The 14,713-nt window shown below is 40.9% G+C and overlaps 1 protein-coding gene across 1 annotated transcript; it reads right to left on the reverse strand.

The window, feature by feature from the left end:
- Positions 1-793: 793 nt before the first annotated feature.
- l3mbtl1b (L3MBTL histone methyl-lysine binding protein 1b) lies at positions 794-14,557 on the reverse strand. The gene is made up of 22 exons (XM_047356737.1): positions 14,067-14,557; positions 12,352-12,486; positions 10,548-10,743; positions 10,244-10,412; positions 10,033-10,162; positions 9,872-9,923; positions 9,308-9,402; positions 9,107-9,211; positions 8,890-9,025; positions 8,717-8,808; positions 8,455-8,606; positions 8,146-8,222; positions 7,761-7,846; positions 7,235-7,345; positions 7,031-7,145; positions 6,825-6,924; positions 6,289-6,483; positions 5,935-6,036; positions 5,779-5,843; positions 5,521-5,693; positions 4,273-4,335; positions 794-2,085 (listed from the first exon to the last, which is right to left on the reverse strand). The coding sequence occupies exons 2-22, from the start codon at positions 12,460-12,462 to the stop codon at positions 1,957-1,959; spliced, it is 2,454 nt and encodes an 817-aa protein (XP_047212693.1). The 5' UTR covers positions 12,463-12,486; positions 14,067-14,557; the 3' UTR covers positions 794-1,956.
- Positions 14,558-14,713: the final 156 nt, after the last annotated feature.

Consider the following 14,713-nt stretch of genomic DNA (forward strand, 5'->3'; position numbering starts at 1 on the left):
CCATCAACATTATGACAGAAAAGCACCTAAAAGCCACTGGTAAGCATAGTGGAGGATCTGTGATGCTATGGGCCCATTTCTCATCCAGTGCATGGTATCATGAACTCTGAAATATCAGATTTTAAATAAAACTAGTGGATTCTTCTGGAAAAGTGGTCATAACTTGCTCTTTTAGCAGGACTATGACCTATCAAAACAAGATGGATACAAATCAACCTTCTTCCATGGCCATCCCACTCCCAACCTATAAATCCTGTAGAGAACTTGTGAGTTTAGCAGACGAGGAGAGATCTAGAGGGTCTTAGGAATGGTCAAACGTCACTCTCTGTAATCTCCAACCTTGGGAAATATTATAGGAGACTAAGTGTTCTATTGGTAATAGGAGTCTATATTAGTATTAACAGCAGAGGTCTCAATATACCAGTGTTGATTTTGTTAAAAACTATTTTTTAATCATGTGGGATTTTTCTCACCAACGAATAACTATTCTCAAAAATAAAAGAGTTAATGCTTTTGCATCAAAAGACGAGGCTTCTTACACAGATGCCAATAAGCATGGAGGGCACTACGAGTTACTTCACCACTTCACATTCACACACAAAAAACTAGTCAAGCGGAAAACTAGAAGATAATCTGACTGAAGTCAGAGATCTGAAGCATTATGAAAGCCGTGGTGGATTTGCCAAACATAGCAAGTATGTAAACAACAGAAGAACCGACATGGAGCACAGCGCTCAGTTGATCTGTGAGTTTATGTGTGTTAACTTGGCTGGGGTTAAATGAGGACAGGAGACAGTGTACATCTCATTTATTGTCTCCCATCCACACGTTCCATAAGAGGAGGCAGAGCAGCGTACCATTATCCCATAATTTACAAAACATAAATAAAAGCTGTTTGCATATCAACAGTTACTGATGTACAGATCCAACTTGCTGCGGTACACGCATATTTACAAAGATGCCAGCCAAGGCTGTCCTCTTCCCATTAAACTAGACAGATTATTAGTCTTTGCATAACAGAGCAGGACTAAACTCAGGTAGAGAGGGAGGTTTCTTATTTGAGTTGTATTTACACTCAAAGTCAGAGCTTATTTGGAGCAGGAACAATAAGGTGGATATCAAAACAACTTAAAGTTGTCTAACATTCAAATTCATGTGTTGCAACAAAAACAAACAAAAAACAGCTGGTTCAGCATTGAATCCAACTTTGGAGATGGGAAAGTTCTTTGATTTACAGAGTCAGCCCTTGCAGCTCGTCCCAAAAAATAACCCGTTGAACGCAGGACAGTGGCAATATACATCTCCATTTCTCAAACACACTTAATCATATCTGCACACAAACAAAGACACAGTTTTAAGCGTGCCTATTGAATCCTAACTCCTGCCAACTCCAACTTAAACACTCATGCTCTTTGAGCCTGCTGAACAGTCGTCTCTCTCCAATTTACAGGAGAAAAGCTGAAGTGCCTCTGCTCCACTGGGTTTCACATTTCAAAATCTTCTCACCATTTTACGATTGTATTTTGCAGCTTTTTAAAACAAACAAAAAAAACAAAAAAAAAAACACTTGTTCTACCAGCTCAGAGCCAGAGCACCGTTTCTTTACAAACAAGAAATCCAACAACAAGGACAATAAATCAAATCTGTAAAATGTACAATGTTAAAGGTGCCTCTATGTTTTTGTGATTCTGTAAACAAACACAACTCAGGTTAGTAAATCTTCATGGTGTCTTAAAATACTCCAGTTAGCCGTTGTAGAGAAAGAGGGGAGAGATGGGACACCTTCCAGACAAAGGCTTTCTCTTCTCCTCTCTTGTAGTTGCACGACTGCAGAGGAAAACTAATTGGCCTTGTTCTGGATGAATTATTTTTTTATCAGAAGTCTGATCTTCAGCGAAGGCTTAGCCGAGACTGAGGGACCTGGATGGAGGGAGAGAATCCCCCTGCAGGCAGGTCTCACTCTTCGTCGGCACTCTTCAGCATGAGGATGGAGTTGTAGATCTTTAAAGCAGGTCCAAGCTTGATGGACAGGATCTTAACGATGTCTGCTTGGGTAAGAAGCAGGAAGGCCTCGCCATCTATTTGCTAAAAAGAAATAGAGAGGGAAGTGTTTTAGTAATGGTGTATCTTAAATCAGTTTGAATGAAGCTTTCACAGCTGTAATATGACAATTTTTAATTAAGTTCATTTTATTAGCAAGAAATATTTCATATTTTTTTATGTTTCTAATTATTGATAAAATGCTCAACCCGCATAAATTAGCAAGACAAACTAACAGAGAAGCCCACACACCAGACGACACATAGTTGACGGTAATAATTAAATATTAAACAAACTGAGTCAACATAATACAGGTCCTTCTCAAAATATTAGCATATTGTGATAAAGTTCATTATTTTCCATAATGTCATGATGAAAATTTAACATTCATATATTTTAGATTCATTGCACACTAACTGAAATATTTCAGGTCTTTTATTGTCTAAATACGGATGATTTTGGCATACAGCTCATGAAAACCCAAAATTCCTATCTCACAAAATTAGCATATCATTAAAAGGGTCTCTAAACGAGCTATGAACCTAATCATCTGAATCAACGAGTTAACTCTAAACTCCTGCAAAAGATTCCTGAGGCCTTTAAAACTCCCAGCCTGGTTCATCACTCAAAACCCCAATCATGGGTAAGACTGCCGACCTGACTGCTGTCCAGAAGGCCACTATTGACACCCTCAAGCAAGAGGGTAAGACACAGAAAGACATTTCTGAACGAATAGGCTGTTCCCAGAGTGCTGTATCAAGGCACCTCAGTGGGAAGTTTGTGGGAAGGAAAAAGTGTGGCAGAAAACGCTGCACAACGAGAAGAGGTGACCGGACCCTGAGGAAGATTGTGGAGAAGGGCCGATTCCAGACCTTGGGGGACCTGCGGAAGCAGTGGACTGAGTCTGGAGTAGAAACATCCAGAGCCACCGTGCACAGGCGTGTGCAGGAAATGGGCTACAGGTGCCGCATTCCCCAGGTCAAGCCACTTTTGAACCAGAAACAGCGGCAGAAGCACCTGACCTGGGCTACAGAGAAGCAGCACTGGACTGTTGCTCAGTGGTCCAAAGTACTTTTTTCGGATGAAAGCAAATTCTGCATGTCATTCGGAAATCAAGGTGCCAGAGTCTGGAGGAAGACTGGGGAGAAGGAAATGCCAAAATGCCAGAAGTCCAGTGTCAAGTACCCACAGTCAGTAATGGTCTGGGGTGCCGTGTCAGCTGCTGGTGTTGGTCCACTGTGTTTTATCAAGGGCAGGGTCAATGCAGCTAGCTATCAGGGGATTTTGGAGCACTTCACGCTTCCATCTGCTGAAAAGCTTTATGGAGATGAAGATTTCATTTTTCAGCACGACCTGGCACCTGCTCACAGTGCCAAAACCACTGGTAAATGGTTTACTGACCATGGTATCACTGTGCTCAATTGGCCTGCCAACTCTCCTGACCTGAACCCCATAGAGAATCTGGGATATTTTGAAGAGAACGTTGAGAGACTCAAGACCCAACACTCTGGATGAGCTAAAGGCCGCTATCGAAGCATCCTGGGCCTCCATAAGACCTCAGCAGTGCCACAGGCTGATTGCCTCCATGCCACGCCACATTGAAGCAGTCATTTCTGCTAAAGGATTCCCGACCAAGTATTGAGTGCATAACTGTACATGATTATTTGAAGGTTGACGTTTTTTGTATTAAAAACACTTTTCTTTTATTGGTCGGATGAAATATGCTAATTTTGTGAGATAGGAATTTTGGGTTTTCATGAGCTGTATGCCACAATCATCCGTATTTAGACAATAAAAGACCTGAAATATTTCAGTTAGTGTGCAATGAATCTAAAATATATGAATGTTCAATTTTCATCATTACATTATGGAAAATAATGAACTTCATCACAATATGCTAATATTTTGAGAAGGACCTGTAAATTATTGCTGCAGGGTCTCTGTATTAGAGTTCTAATCCAAATCTGCTTCATGAAAACTAAACTGGAAACCCCTCAAGTTGGAGGATAACCAGAAGCCCTCACACTGGTGTGACATCTCGCGCTACTTTCGATAATCCTCATTTAAAGAGAAATTATCAGGGACAATTTAGTGCACAGAAGGAAATATGGCTGCTTAACAGTTTCTATGCTAATGGTTTAATAAAAATTACAAAACATGGTCCTCATCAATGACCAAATCCCTAATTTTAGGAGATGTGTTGATCTTTTGGAGGCAAAGGGAAGCGCTCACTTCAGTTTTAAAAGTAGCAGCCTGCTCTTTACATCCTGGAAGTCCTTTGACAAAACCAGCCACCTGGTGGAGAAAGAAAACAAGATAAAAAATTAGCTTGATCCGAGCAGGATGTCAGTCATTCAACAGTTATCAAATCGGTGTCTGTGGTTTCTTTGAAACATTCCTATACTGATTTTAGCTGATTCTGCCCTCTCTTTAAGAGCTACAACATAAGAAGCATCCAAAATATTTAGCACTAGTCTTGCTGCCATGATCTGTCATCAATTATTTATTCTAGGAGTAAATGCAACATCCTGCAGCATGTGTGAGAGCAGTTGGTGTGAAACAGGTTTTACTGAAACAGGAAAAAAAAAAAGCTGACAGTTTAAGCTGGTTTTATTATGGAATAGGCCAGCTGGTGGGGCTTGGATTACAAATGGCAGTCTCAGTGTGTGTTTTCTAGGTGGAGGGTTGTCAAACCCCTGAAACATTTAAGTCTCTCCCTGGTCCAACATGCAAAAAAAGTCCTACGGAGTCCTGCTAATGACCTAATTATTTGATTCAAGCTGTGTTGAAGCAGAGATACATCTAAAAGTTGCAGGAAACCGGCCCTCAAGGACTGGACTTCGACACTTATGCCCTAGAGAATTTAGAACCTTATTTTAAATTGCAAAGAGCTGCTAACATTTAAAAATCCACCATGTTCAATAAAAGACAGAGGTTGAAAGCTCAAGCACAGTATTACAGCCTTCCCATTTGTCTGCTGGAAGTCTTGTTCTCTCTCTGCCAGCAGACATTTCTCGTAATGTCTTAAAAAACAGTTCCCTTTTCAATTGCTTCTTACATCTTTATTGTCTGTGCTGCCCCTGACGTTTTTTTAACAGCTCAATCATACTGATAATAGCAAACTAAGTCTTCTTCACTCAGTAATAGCATCTTCAACAAAGAGTTCTGTCAGAGTAACCTAGTAATGCCTACTGCGGTGCCTTTGTTGACTGTCAGTGCGGATCAAGCTGAAAATCAGTTCACATGAGTCAGTTTTTCTGGACATCTCTAGTTATTTACTAATAGAAAAACACTTTTTCCACCTATATTAAACCTCAGTTGGAAATCTGCCAAGCAGAGAAGAAGATCAGAAAAGCTCTTCTTGAATATTCATTCACTGCTGCAGTTCATCTGAGCAACTAGTTGTCTTCACACTCGGTTAGTGAATGAGGAGCATGTCTGTTTTTCATGTGTTGAACACAGTGTGTAGACCTGTCTGACCTCCTCAGTGCTCCAAGTTGCCACTCTCTTGGCAGTCAGCCCCAGGACCTCGGGCAGCAGCTGGCAGTGTTTGTCCCAGCAAAGGGCCACTCTGTGCGCGGGAGAGGCAGAGATGCCAGGGGAGAATACAGACTCGTGGAGTGCTTGCTGGAGAGAGATTGTTTCTGGGGAAGCTGCAGATGGAGAACAGAACAGCGGTCAGCTGGATGCAGAACTGACCTGCTTGCTTGGATTCGCCACTTCATAGCCCACACTTACATTTTCCATCGCTGATCTCATCCTTGACATAGTGCATTTTTAGATACTTGGGAAGTGGAGCCATCCTGAAGAAAAACAACACAAAAGTTTAGAAGATACTTTTGGCCACAATGCTGTGGCTCAGCACTGCGAGAGGAAATCATGGGTGGCAGATACCTTTTAGGCCTCGTTCCATTGTGGCTTTGCTCGTTGGCTTCACCCGGTGGCTCTGACTGGTTGTTGCATTCTGAATGCTCAGCTTCCCCAGTCACTGGTTTCCTAGCAACAAAGATACTAGTTTCAGATACAAATCCTTTCAAATATTTATAGAAATAAATACATAATCGAAAGCACTCTGAACGTACATGTGAACGAGCAAATACCATAACTTGAAACCCTTTGTAGAAGCAAAATAAGGTTAAATCTATTCAAGCCTCCTAGCTTTTACCACCACTGTCACGTTGGTTTTTTTATTATGAGTTGCTTTTGTTTTTTGTTAAAACACCGTATTATATGTGTTTAGGAACAAACCTGCTTTGAGGATCCACAGGTGCGTCGGTCTGTGCCGGTGCTGATGTGGTCTGAGTTGGATTGCTCTGGTGAGCTTCGGGACGTCGCCCCCGTGGTGGAGGCCCGCTAAGAACAAGAGGCCGCTCTCCACCGAGACGATCTGGCAACAAACCCTCCTTGTTCAGGTTTATCTCAGAGTAAGGGCAGCTCACCTGGCTGCACACAGGAAGAACCATTTTACATTTCTGGCATCAAGCATACTGCAACAAATGGGAGGTGGATGCTGCCATTATCACTTTGATTCTCACAAACACAGAGAGCAGCAACACATTTAGATCACAAACCACCCACACAATTATTATTGACATCTGAGAACACAGAGTCTCCTGTCCTCTTTTTATACCATTACTAAATATAACAAAACCAGAGGGCATTATACCTTACAAATATACAAGGGTCGAATGTTTTAGGGTTTACAAGGCAGCAGCAGTTCAGTTTAATAAGAAAAAAAGAATTTAGAAATATATAAAACAAAGAACATGTATTCTACAACTAACGTGTAGTGTGTCCCATAGCGAGGTCCCCTTATGTGTCCGACCCCGTTGCATCCCGGGGTAGGACAGCCTTGTCCTGGGGCCGGCAATACATCACTTGTGCCTGAAATATACAGACACAAGGCATCAGTAATGTCATGCTGGGGATTTCTGCAAACTCATTTGTTGAAATTAAGACTGAGGTAATGTGAGTAAAAAGCTTGTCTCACTGTTGGGGTGCTGTAATGGGTGTCCAGTTTTCTGACACCATCCAACTGGGTGCAGATCTGGGCAGTCTGTCTCAACCCAGTAGTCATAATCCAAATTCCAGCCATCAAAGTGAATCTACATTAGAGGAGGGAAAAAAACAAAGAAAAATTACATAGGCAAAGCACAGAGGGAGTTTGGAAAACATCTCTGGAGGCATCTCGCACCTTTAGACGGTGGTCCTCTGTGCCCACTATGGTAGCTACACGAATGAGCATGGGGTTCCTTTTATCAACTGCTTCCACTTTCATCCCAGTCTGGAAGCCATGAGGGGGTCGCTGCAAGGACGCAATGGTTTGAAACAATGAAATGACAAAACAGTGAAAACTGGGGATTTTCTGTATTTCTGGACATTAGACAAACAGACATCTTTGGTTCAAGATAAATGAATAACAAAGAATGGGAGCCATATCAATTCATAGGGGTACTGATATAAAAATGAATTTAACTGTTGCACCAGAAACCATAAGTCTCTGCAGTAGTAACTGATGAAAAATGCAACAGTGACCATAGTTGCATAATTATTGATGTTTCATGTTGGAAAATTCAAGGTAGGTTAGTTTTAATGGGGATGTTTAAGACAATATCAGCTTCCAAAAACTAGATTATGGAGGTAAGATTCCTCTGTGGTCTAGGAGACAAAACAAAAATACAAAAAATATTAGAGTAGCGGTTTATATGTGAGAATCCTACCAGTTTGAAAGCTCGAGCAGGAGCTGCTTGTGTTCCCGTTTCCTCCAAGTACTTTTCCCATGAGAAATTCTTGGGATTTTTATATTCTAAGGAGAAGAAACTAGAAATTATGAATGGAATCTCTAACTTTTAATTCCTCACAAATAAAACACCTATAGGACTCCAATGTGTCAAGATTACAAATTATTTTCATACTGAGTTTCTGAATGAACAACATGCATAATTCAGTTCATGATCTGCTTACAGTCAGTGTGGCTTGGTGCATATATTTTAGTAACACAGACTCTATAGATTTATCGCCTTTTATCTGTGGTAATGTTAAGATATTAGTCATTCTTATAGTACGACTCTGATTGTATAAAAACAGACTTAGCCAGTGTCGTACCAGGTGGAGTTGTTAGAGTCAACTGAGCTTCTTCACAGAAACCAACAGGATGGATATATGGACTGCTGGCATCACACCTTGCATAAAATATATAAACAAGTTAAAAAAATGCAATATGATAACATAAGTCTGGCTGTACTAAAAACAAAACACACATTTAGACTCTGAGAAAACCTTTCAGCTGCATGTTTGCCCACATGTTTCCGTACTGTTACACCATATTACAAGTCATGCACAGTGGCAGCAATCCTGAAACACAAAGCTTCAGCATGCAGATGGAGAAGTACTCCTGGGTAATAAACTTCCTACCAATAATCATGTGTGTCATCCAGGTTGTCAAAGTGAATAAGAAGGCGGTTGTCAACAACAGCAGCTATTGTTGCTACACAGATCTGCGAAGGGTTCTTTCTGTCAGCTGCCTCCAGTTTCATCCCTGCTCTAAACCCAGATGGAGTCACAGACTACAGCCAGAAGAAAAGTAGGGAATTCATGAGTTATAACACACAGTCAGACATAAACTTGATCAAATCAATCAGATTATGTGGTGCTTCATTGTTTGTTTAGGACTCACTGTGTTGAGGCTCTTAAAAAGATGTTTTGGAGCCAGTTGGCCTCTGCAGTTTTTCACATACATGCTCCAGTTAAACTCTCCTTCTTTACAGCCTACAATGAAGTAAAACAAAACCAGACAGTTATTTCATCTAAAACAAAATTATTTTAAATAAACAACATGTCGGTGACTACCTTTAGGCAGTAATAACTTGTGTCCATTCTTCTCACACCACCCAGCTGGTTTCAGGTCCCACGAATCAGCATTAGCCCAGAAGTCATAGCATTCAGGGTAACCGTCGAAGTGGAGTCTAACTCTATAACCTTGGATCTGTGAGACAAAATGAAAACGGTCTACATGGATGAAATTTCTGATGTCTGAAAAAAAGACTGAAATTAGCAGTATTCCCACCTCTGCAACAGTGAGCACACAAAAGAGAGATGGGTGAGATGGATCAAGCCCTTCAACCTTCATTCCAACCTTAAAACTGTTCCTGCTTTGAGGAAACGACTGGTGCTGCAAGGCAAATGCACAACACAATTATAGTGGATAAATACAACACTACATTAAAACCAAAACAAAAAGAAGGGATGGCAAAATGACAGTTTGTACCTCTTTGAAAAGTTTCACAGGTGCAGCAATAGTTCGTCCTTCCTCCAGATAAGCTGGCCAGCTCCATGCCCGCTTCTTGTTGGCCGTGGCAGTCACTGACAATTGAAGCAAACATACAACAAATATAAAATCTCCCTGTTCCGACACATTAGTCATGTCCAAATTCCTCACTTGTCCAAGTTCAGATTTCCAGAGTTTTCAGTTATATTTAGCACATTTTAAAAGAGTAAAACGGTGTAAAAAGAGTAAAAAGGTAAAACGTTGATGATGAATTATAGTATTTATGCAAAAAACATACTGATGGGTAGGTGGGAGGATGGATATTATAGAGAAGATGGTAAATGTCAGATTCATTTTCTATCTATGAACAGTTTACATTCAGCCTTTAGAGCTCCTAAGATTTTGTATAATTTTAAATCCCTGCCTGAAACCCACTTATTTTCATTGGCCTGTAGTTCTATTTCAAGTTTAAGTTTATTTCATTTTCAAATTTTTCCCATACTTTCATTTGTTTATGTATTATTTATTTACCCTATCTTCTTTATTAACAACAGTCTAACCTACCAAGTTTGGCCATTTTGGCTCCTCTCCTGCCTTTGGCAGCTTTGGCCTTTTCCTATCAGAACAAAACGTAAAACAGCACATTACCAACCTCATAATAGTAATAAATAACTGACTAAATGCTAAGACAACTTTAAAGGCGATGTGTATGGTGTTGTCCTCACCTCTGGTTCTTCTTGATTGTCCTCCTCTTCATCACCAGAATCCATGTAGATCTTTCTCTTTTTGCGGACACGTTTCCCCAGTCTCTCACCTTCCACTGCTTGACTGTCACGTGCTTCTGCCGGAGAAGATCTTTAAGAAATAAAATAAAGATCACATCAAACCATTTCATATGGCAGCACCAAGAGGAGAACAGCTTGTTATTTTCTTTACCTGCCACTGGAAGGCTGAACACAAGAGCTACAGTATTTCTCCTCTATAAGGGCATGCCTGAAAACATGACCACCACAGACTCGACATCTTGACAGCTCCCCATTTGGACCCATGTCAGTACCAGAACTGGCTTTAACCCTAGGGCCAACCTCCATGCTGGGGTCCTCCTCTGAAAACAAGAGAAGAGCACCAGAAGCTCAAACACATGCAACAGAAAAGGGTTGGATCTCACAGCAATAAATAGAGGTAGATTCTAAAAAGCTCCATTGATATTCTCCACAACGACAGTGGTTAACCATCATACCTTTAGCTTGAGATGAGCCTGGCTTGCTCTGAATGACCAGAGCTGTGGCCGTGCTAGCCTGTGATTGGACTTCTGGTGGAGGGGTGGGAGTGTGGGACTGCACCGGGTTCAAGGTCTCACGATTAGGCTCTGCCACCTGCCCTTTGACCTCTATGTCTGTGACAATCTCAAGAGTCCCAAACTCGGTCATGCGGAACTGAAAGAAGGTGGGAAATAAGCAGATATACTCATCAGGACTTGACCCCATGCTTCAGGTTTTTTGTCTCCTGATCAACTTAGTTATTGTTGCTCAGATCCAGGAAAAACCAACTAATTATCTAGAGCTAAATTATTTCTTAGTTGTTTTTTTTTTTTTTTACAAACATTTACTGTACTTTGCAAAAGTATTCACATCCCCTAAACTTTTTCACAATTTGTCCTGTTGCAACTATAAACTTCACTGTGTTTTATTGGGACATTAAGTGATAAATATTCACATAGTAGCCCATAACAGTAAAGGGGAAGGAAAAAGATGCATAGATTTCAACATGTTTTATAAATAATCTAAGAACAGTAACATGAATATGTGCATTTAGCCTTCTTTATTCTAAAAACCCCTAAACAGGATCCAGAGCAACCAACTGCCAGCAACTGCAAGTCAGCTAATTAGTAAATAGTGTCAACCCATAAGGTTTTTTTAGAGAAAATTAGTGAACACACCACATCATGAAGACCAAGGAACACCGCAAACAGGTCAGGAAGGTAAAAGTTGTGGGTGGAGAGGTTTAAAGCAGAGTTAGAAAAATAAAATAATTTCCCAAATTTTGAACAACCCACGTAGCACGGTCGAATTTGTTGTTGAAAATATAATCAATTTGGTACAGCAGCAAAGCTAGCAAGAGAAAACAGTCTTACTAAACTGAAAGGTTGGGCAAGGAAGGCATTAAACAAGAGAAGAAACAAACAGGTCCATGGTAACTTAGGAGGAGCTGCAGAGATCCACAGCTCATGCAAGAGAATCTGTCAATGAACTCCACAAATGTGGCATTTATGGAAGAGTGGCAAGAAGGTCGTTTCCAAAAGAAAGTCACAAGAAGTCCGGTTTGTAGTCTGCCACAAATATGTTGAAGAAAGTGTTATGGCCAGATGAGATCAAAATTTAGCTTTTTGTTCTTCATGCAAAACACTAGCCTGGAGAAAAATAACCACTGCAACCTGAACACACAACGCAAACAGTATAACATGGTGGGGTCAGCATCATGCTGTGTGGATGCTTCAGTGCTGAAGAGGATATGGATGGAGCTAAATATAGGTAAATCCTGGAGGAAAGCCTATTAGAGACCTATTAGAGAGGTTAATGTTCCACCAAGGTAACAACTCTACATACACAGCAAAAACTTCCACATATTACTTTAGATGAAAGCATATTCATGTGTGAAAATGGCCCAGTCAAAGTCCAGAACTACATTCGATAAAGAATCAGTAGTAAGTTTTGAAAATTCCCAGCTGATCTCCATCTAGTCTGACTAAGATTGAACAACAAAAAATAATGAGCAAATATTCAGGTGTATGAAAATACCCCAAAAGGCTAGCAGATATTACTGCAGCAAAGGGGATGTGTAGTGGATTTGGGGGTTGCTGAATACAAGAGCAAACTGCACAATTTTCAAAACAACAATTTATAATTTCTCTTCTCTTTCACAAAGATGCCAATAAAATACACTAAAGTTTGTGGTGCTAATGGGACAAAATGTGAAAAAGAGGTGTGATCACTATTGCAAGGCACTATATTTGATTAAGAACAGGAACAAAGAAAAGCCTGTACCCTGATATCACTGCCTGGCAGTGTGGCAATACCATCCTTCCAGTCCAGAGCACTTATCATGTCAAACTCAGCTCCCTGGGAGGGTCCATCACTGGGTGGAGTGTCAGTCATTCCCACTCTTCTGTTATGACCTACCTGAAAAGTGATAATTTCCACATAAAAGGCATTACTTGATTCCTATGACTGTGAGTAATCTGTACATTTATTTATGTTACCAATGTTTTTGTATTATTATGTTATTTTCAGGCAGCCAGTGTAAGGTTTTTATCTTAAATAAAACGCAGATTCAGCCTGAACTTGTAAACAGTGATACTCAAAATCACCGCTAGATGGCGAGTGTGTGCATGGTACACCATGCACTTCTGTTTCAGACAAAACACTCAATAATAATATTGTTTTTCCGGTCAACCAACGGGCAAATACGCAAACAAACGACCTCACTAGGATAAACATTTGTTAAGACCATTGACAAACAGGAGGAAATACGTGTCAAGTTTGAGTTAATGACAAAAGTTCGTCTTTTCCTTGTTTTAACGGTATTTCCTAAAAACGACAGTTTATCTGGTCGCTAGCAGGCGAAAGGGCAATTTGTTCATCGATTTCACGAAGAACACTATTTTCTGCACTGACTATCCAAACTTAAAAGCGTTTAAAAACGTATGTTATTACGATTATACGTTTTAGTTCTGACGCATGTTCAACACTGAATTAAGGTCACATTTTCTGTTTGCAATGCAGCCATAACCATGTGCAAAGTAAACAGCAGTGAGGGCTAATGTGTCCTGGTTGAGTTTTGACGTTGCAATTGATGCCTCAGTTTTATTCTAGTGATAAATAAAGTGTATGTAAGAGCGCCCATGATTAGCATTCGTCCTATACAAAATGGCGGAGCATAGGAAGAGGCCACCAACATGTTTAAACTATGTTAATTACTCAAGTTGCCCATTTAAACTAATCATGTGAGGTCCCCTCGGGTCAAACAAATGCAAAGGCTTGCTGTGTAATTTCCTAACGTAGTGTTTTCATTGACTCTGCCCGTTTTTCTGCACTTTCTCCTTGTCACGGAATGTCAGCCCAGGTTGCTACGGTAGCTAGCTAAAGCTAACCGTCAGCTAGCGCCGGTGTTGTGTCGTAGAAGGCACCCCCGCCGTCAAAACAGACCCCAGTTTCAAGACACATATTTGCACCAATAAATTAGGTGGAAGTGACTGGGAAACGTTTTCCCACTTTGTCCCTAATGAGCTTCAATGTATGTATATGCAAAGCCAAATGCGCTAAACTACGGTTCTAAAGAGGAGATGCGTTTGACGGCTGGGGCGCCTTTTTCGGCACAACACCGATCCGTAGAAATGAACGGACGACTGCTAAACAGCTAGCCGTAGCATTGTGACTGGATGCAGCCAGCTAAGGACAATCTGTAATAAATAAGTTCCCGGTTAATAACTGTATAAAAATGCGGATATTTCAAATAATATCAAAAAAGCATAAACCCTAAAACTGCGCTGCTGTTATGAGATTTAACAATGTTGCCCGATTAATTTCTTCAATAGAAACTTAAAAAACGATTTATTCACGCCGTTTTAAATCAAAGTGCAAATAACGCGAACAAACACCAACTAGTCCGTCTAAGATCGGGTTTTCACATTTTCTGCCCATCTTAACTGTGATAAATAAGAATTAACGGCCGTATTGTTTAGGAAAATTGTGGAACTCACCTCGTTTCTGTTTTAACTCTTATTTAGAGCTGGATAAGAACGATGCGCATGCGCGTAAGATGCGGCTGCCTGACAAGTTTGGGTCTCGGGAAAAGTTCAGTTCGCCATCGGCAGGCCTGCGTTCGTTCACAACACGCCCAAAAACTCGGATAGGGTGTGTTTTGTGGGGTACTAAAAGCTTTAGTAGGGCTTGGGCTTCCCTGTTGCTTTCGAACAAGGGTTAAAAGTATGTCCCCATCTCCCTATATCTCCTCCTTTCCCCCACTATAAGAAGTAGGACTGTGTGTATCAATGGAGCGCAGACAGGGACCGCAGCGGCTCCATTATAACCGTCGGGGAGCGTTTGGTTCTTCTATGGTGAAAGCGACCGTTTTCATCTCTGTTTTCAACACTCCGCCACCGTTAAACAGCTTATTTGTCACGACATGGTCCCCCGCAGACGGAAACACGTATCTCATCAGCGTGCTAACACACATCAGACTGGTGTGTAAAGTTATATACATTGAAACAAGAATCTAGTCTGGTTTTAGCTCAACAGCGGTGTTGGCAGCAGTTTACGTCATATCAACAAACCGAAGCTATGGTGCAAACGACCGAGTTTAACCACGCAAACGGATTAATGCGCAACACCGACGTTTTGTGGGTGC

The sequence above is a fragment of the Girardinichthys multiradiatus genome, chromosome 3, assembly GCF_021462225.1.
Source record: "Girardinichthys multiradiatus isolate DD_20200921_A chromosome 3, DD_fGirMul_XY1, whole genome shotgun sequence".
Lineage (NCBI taxonomy): Eukaryota > Metazoa > Chordata > Actinopteri > Cyprinodontiformes > Goodeidae > Girardinichthys > Girardinichthys multiradiatus.

Bases quoted from the DNA above. Each gene is read 5' to 3' on its own strand.
- l3mbtl1b (XM_047356737.1), bottom strand. From the start codon at position 12,462: ATGACTGACACTCCACCCAGTGATGGACCCTCCCAGGGAGCTGAGTTT. The intron at 10,413-10,547 runs GTATGATGGTTA...TCTTGTTTTCAG, and splicing joins AGGCTCATCTCAAGCTAAAG to AGGAGGACCCCAGCATGGAG. The intron at 6,925-7,030 runs GTGAGACAAGCT...TGTATATTTCAG, and splicing joins CCCATTACAGCACCCCAACA to GCACAAGTGATGTATTGCCG.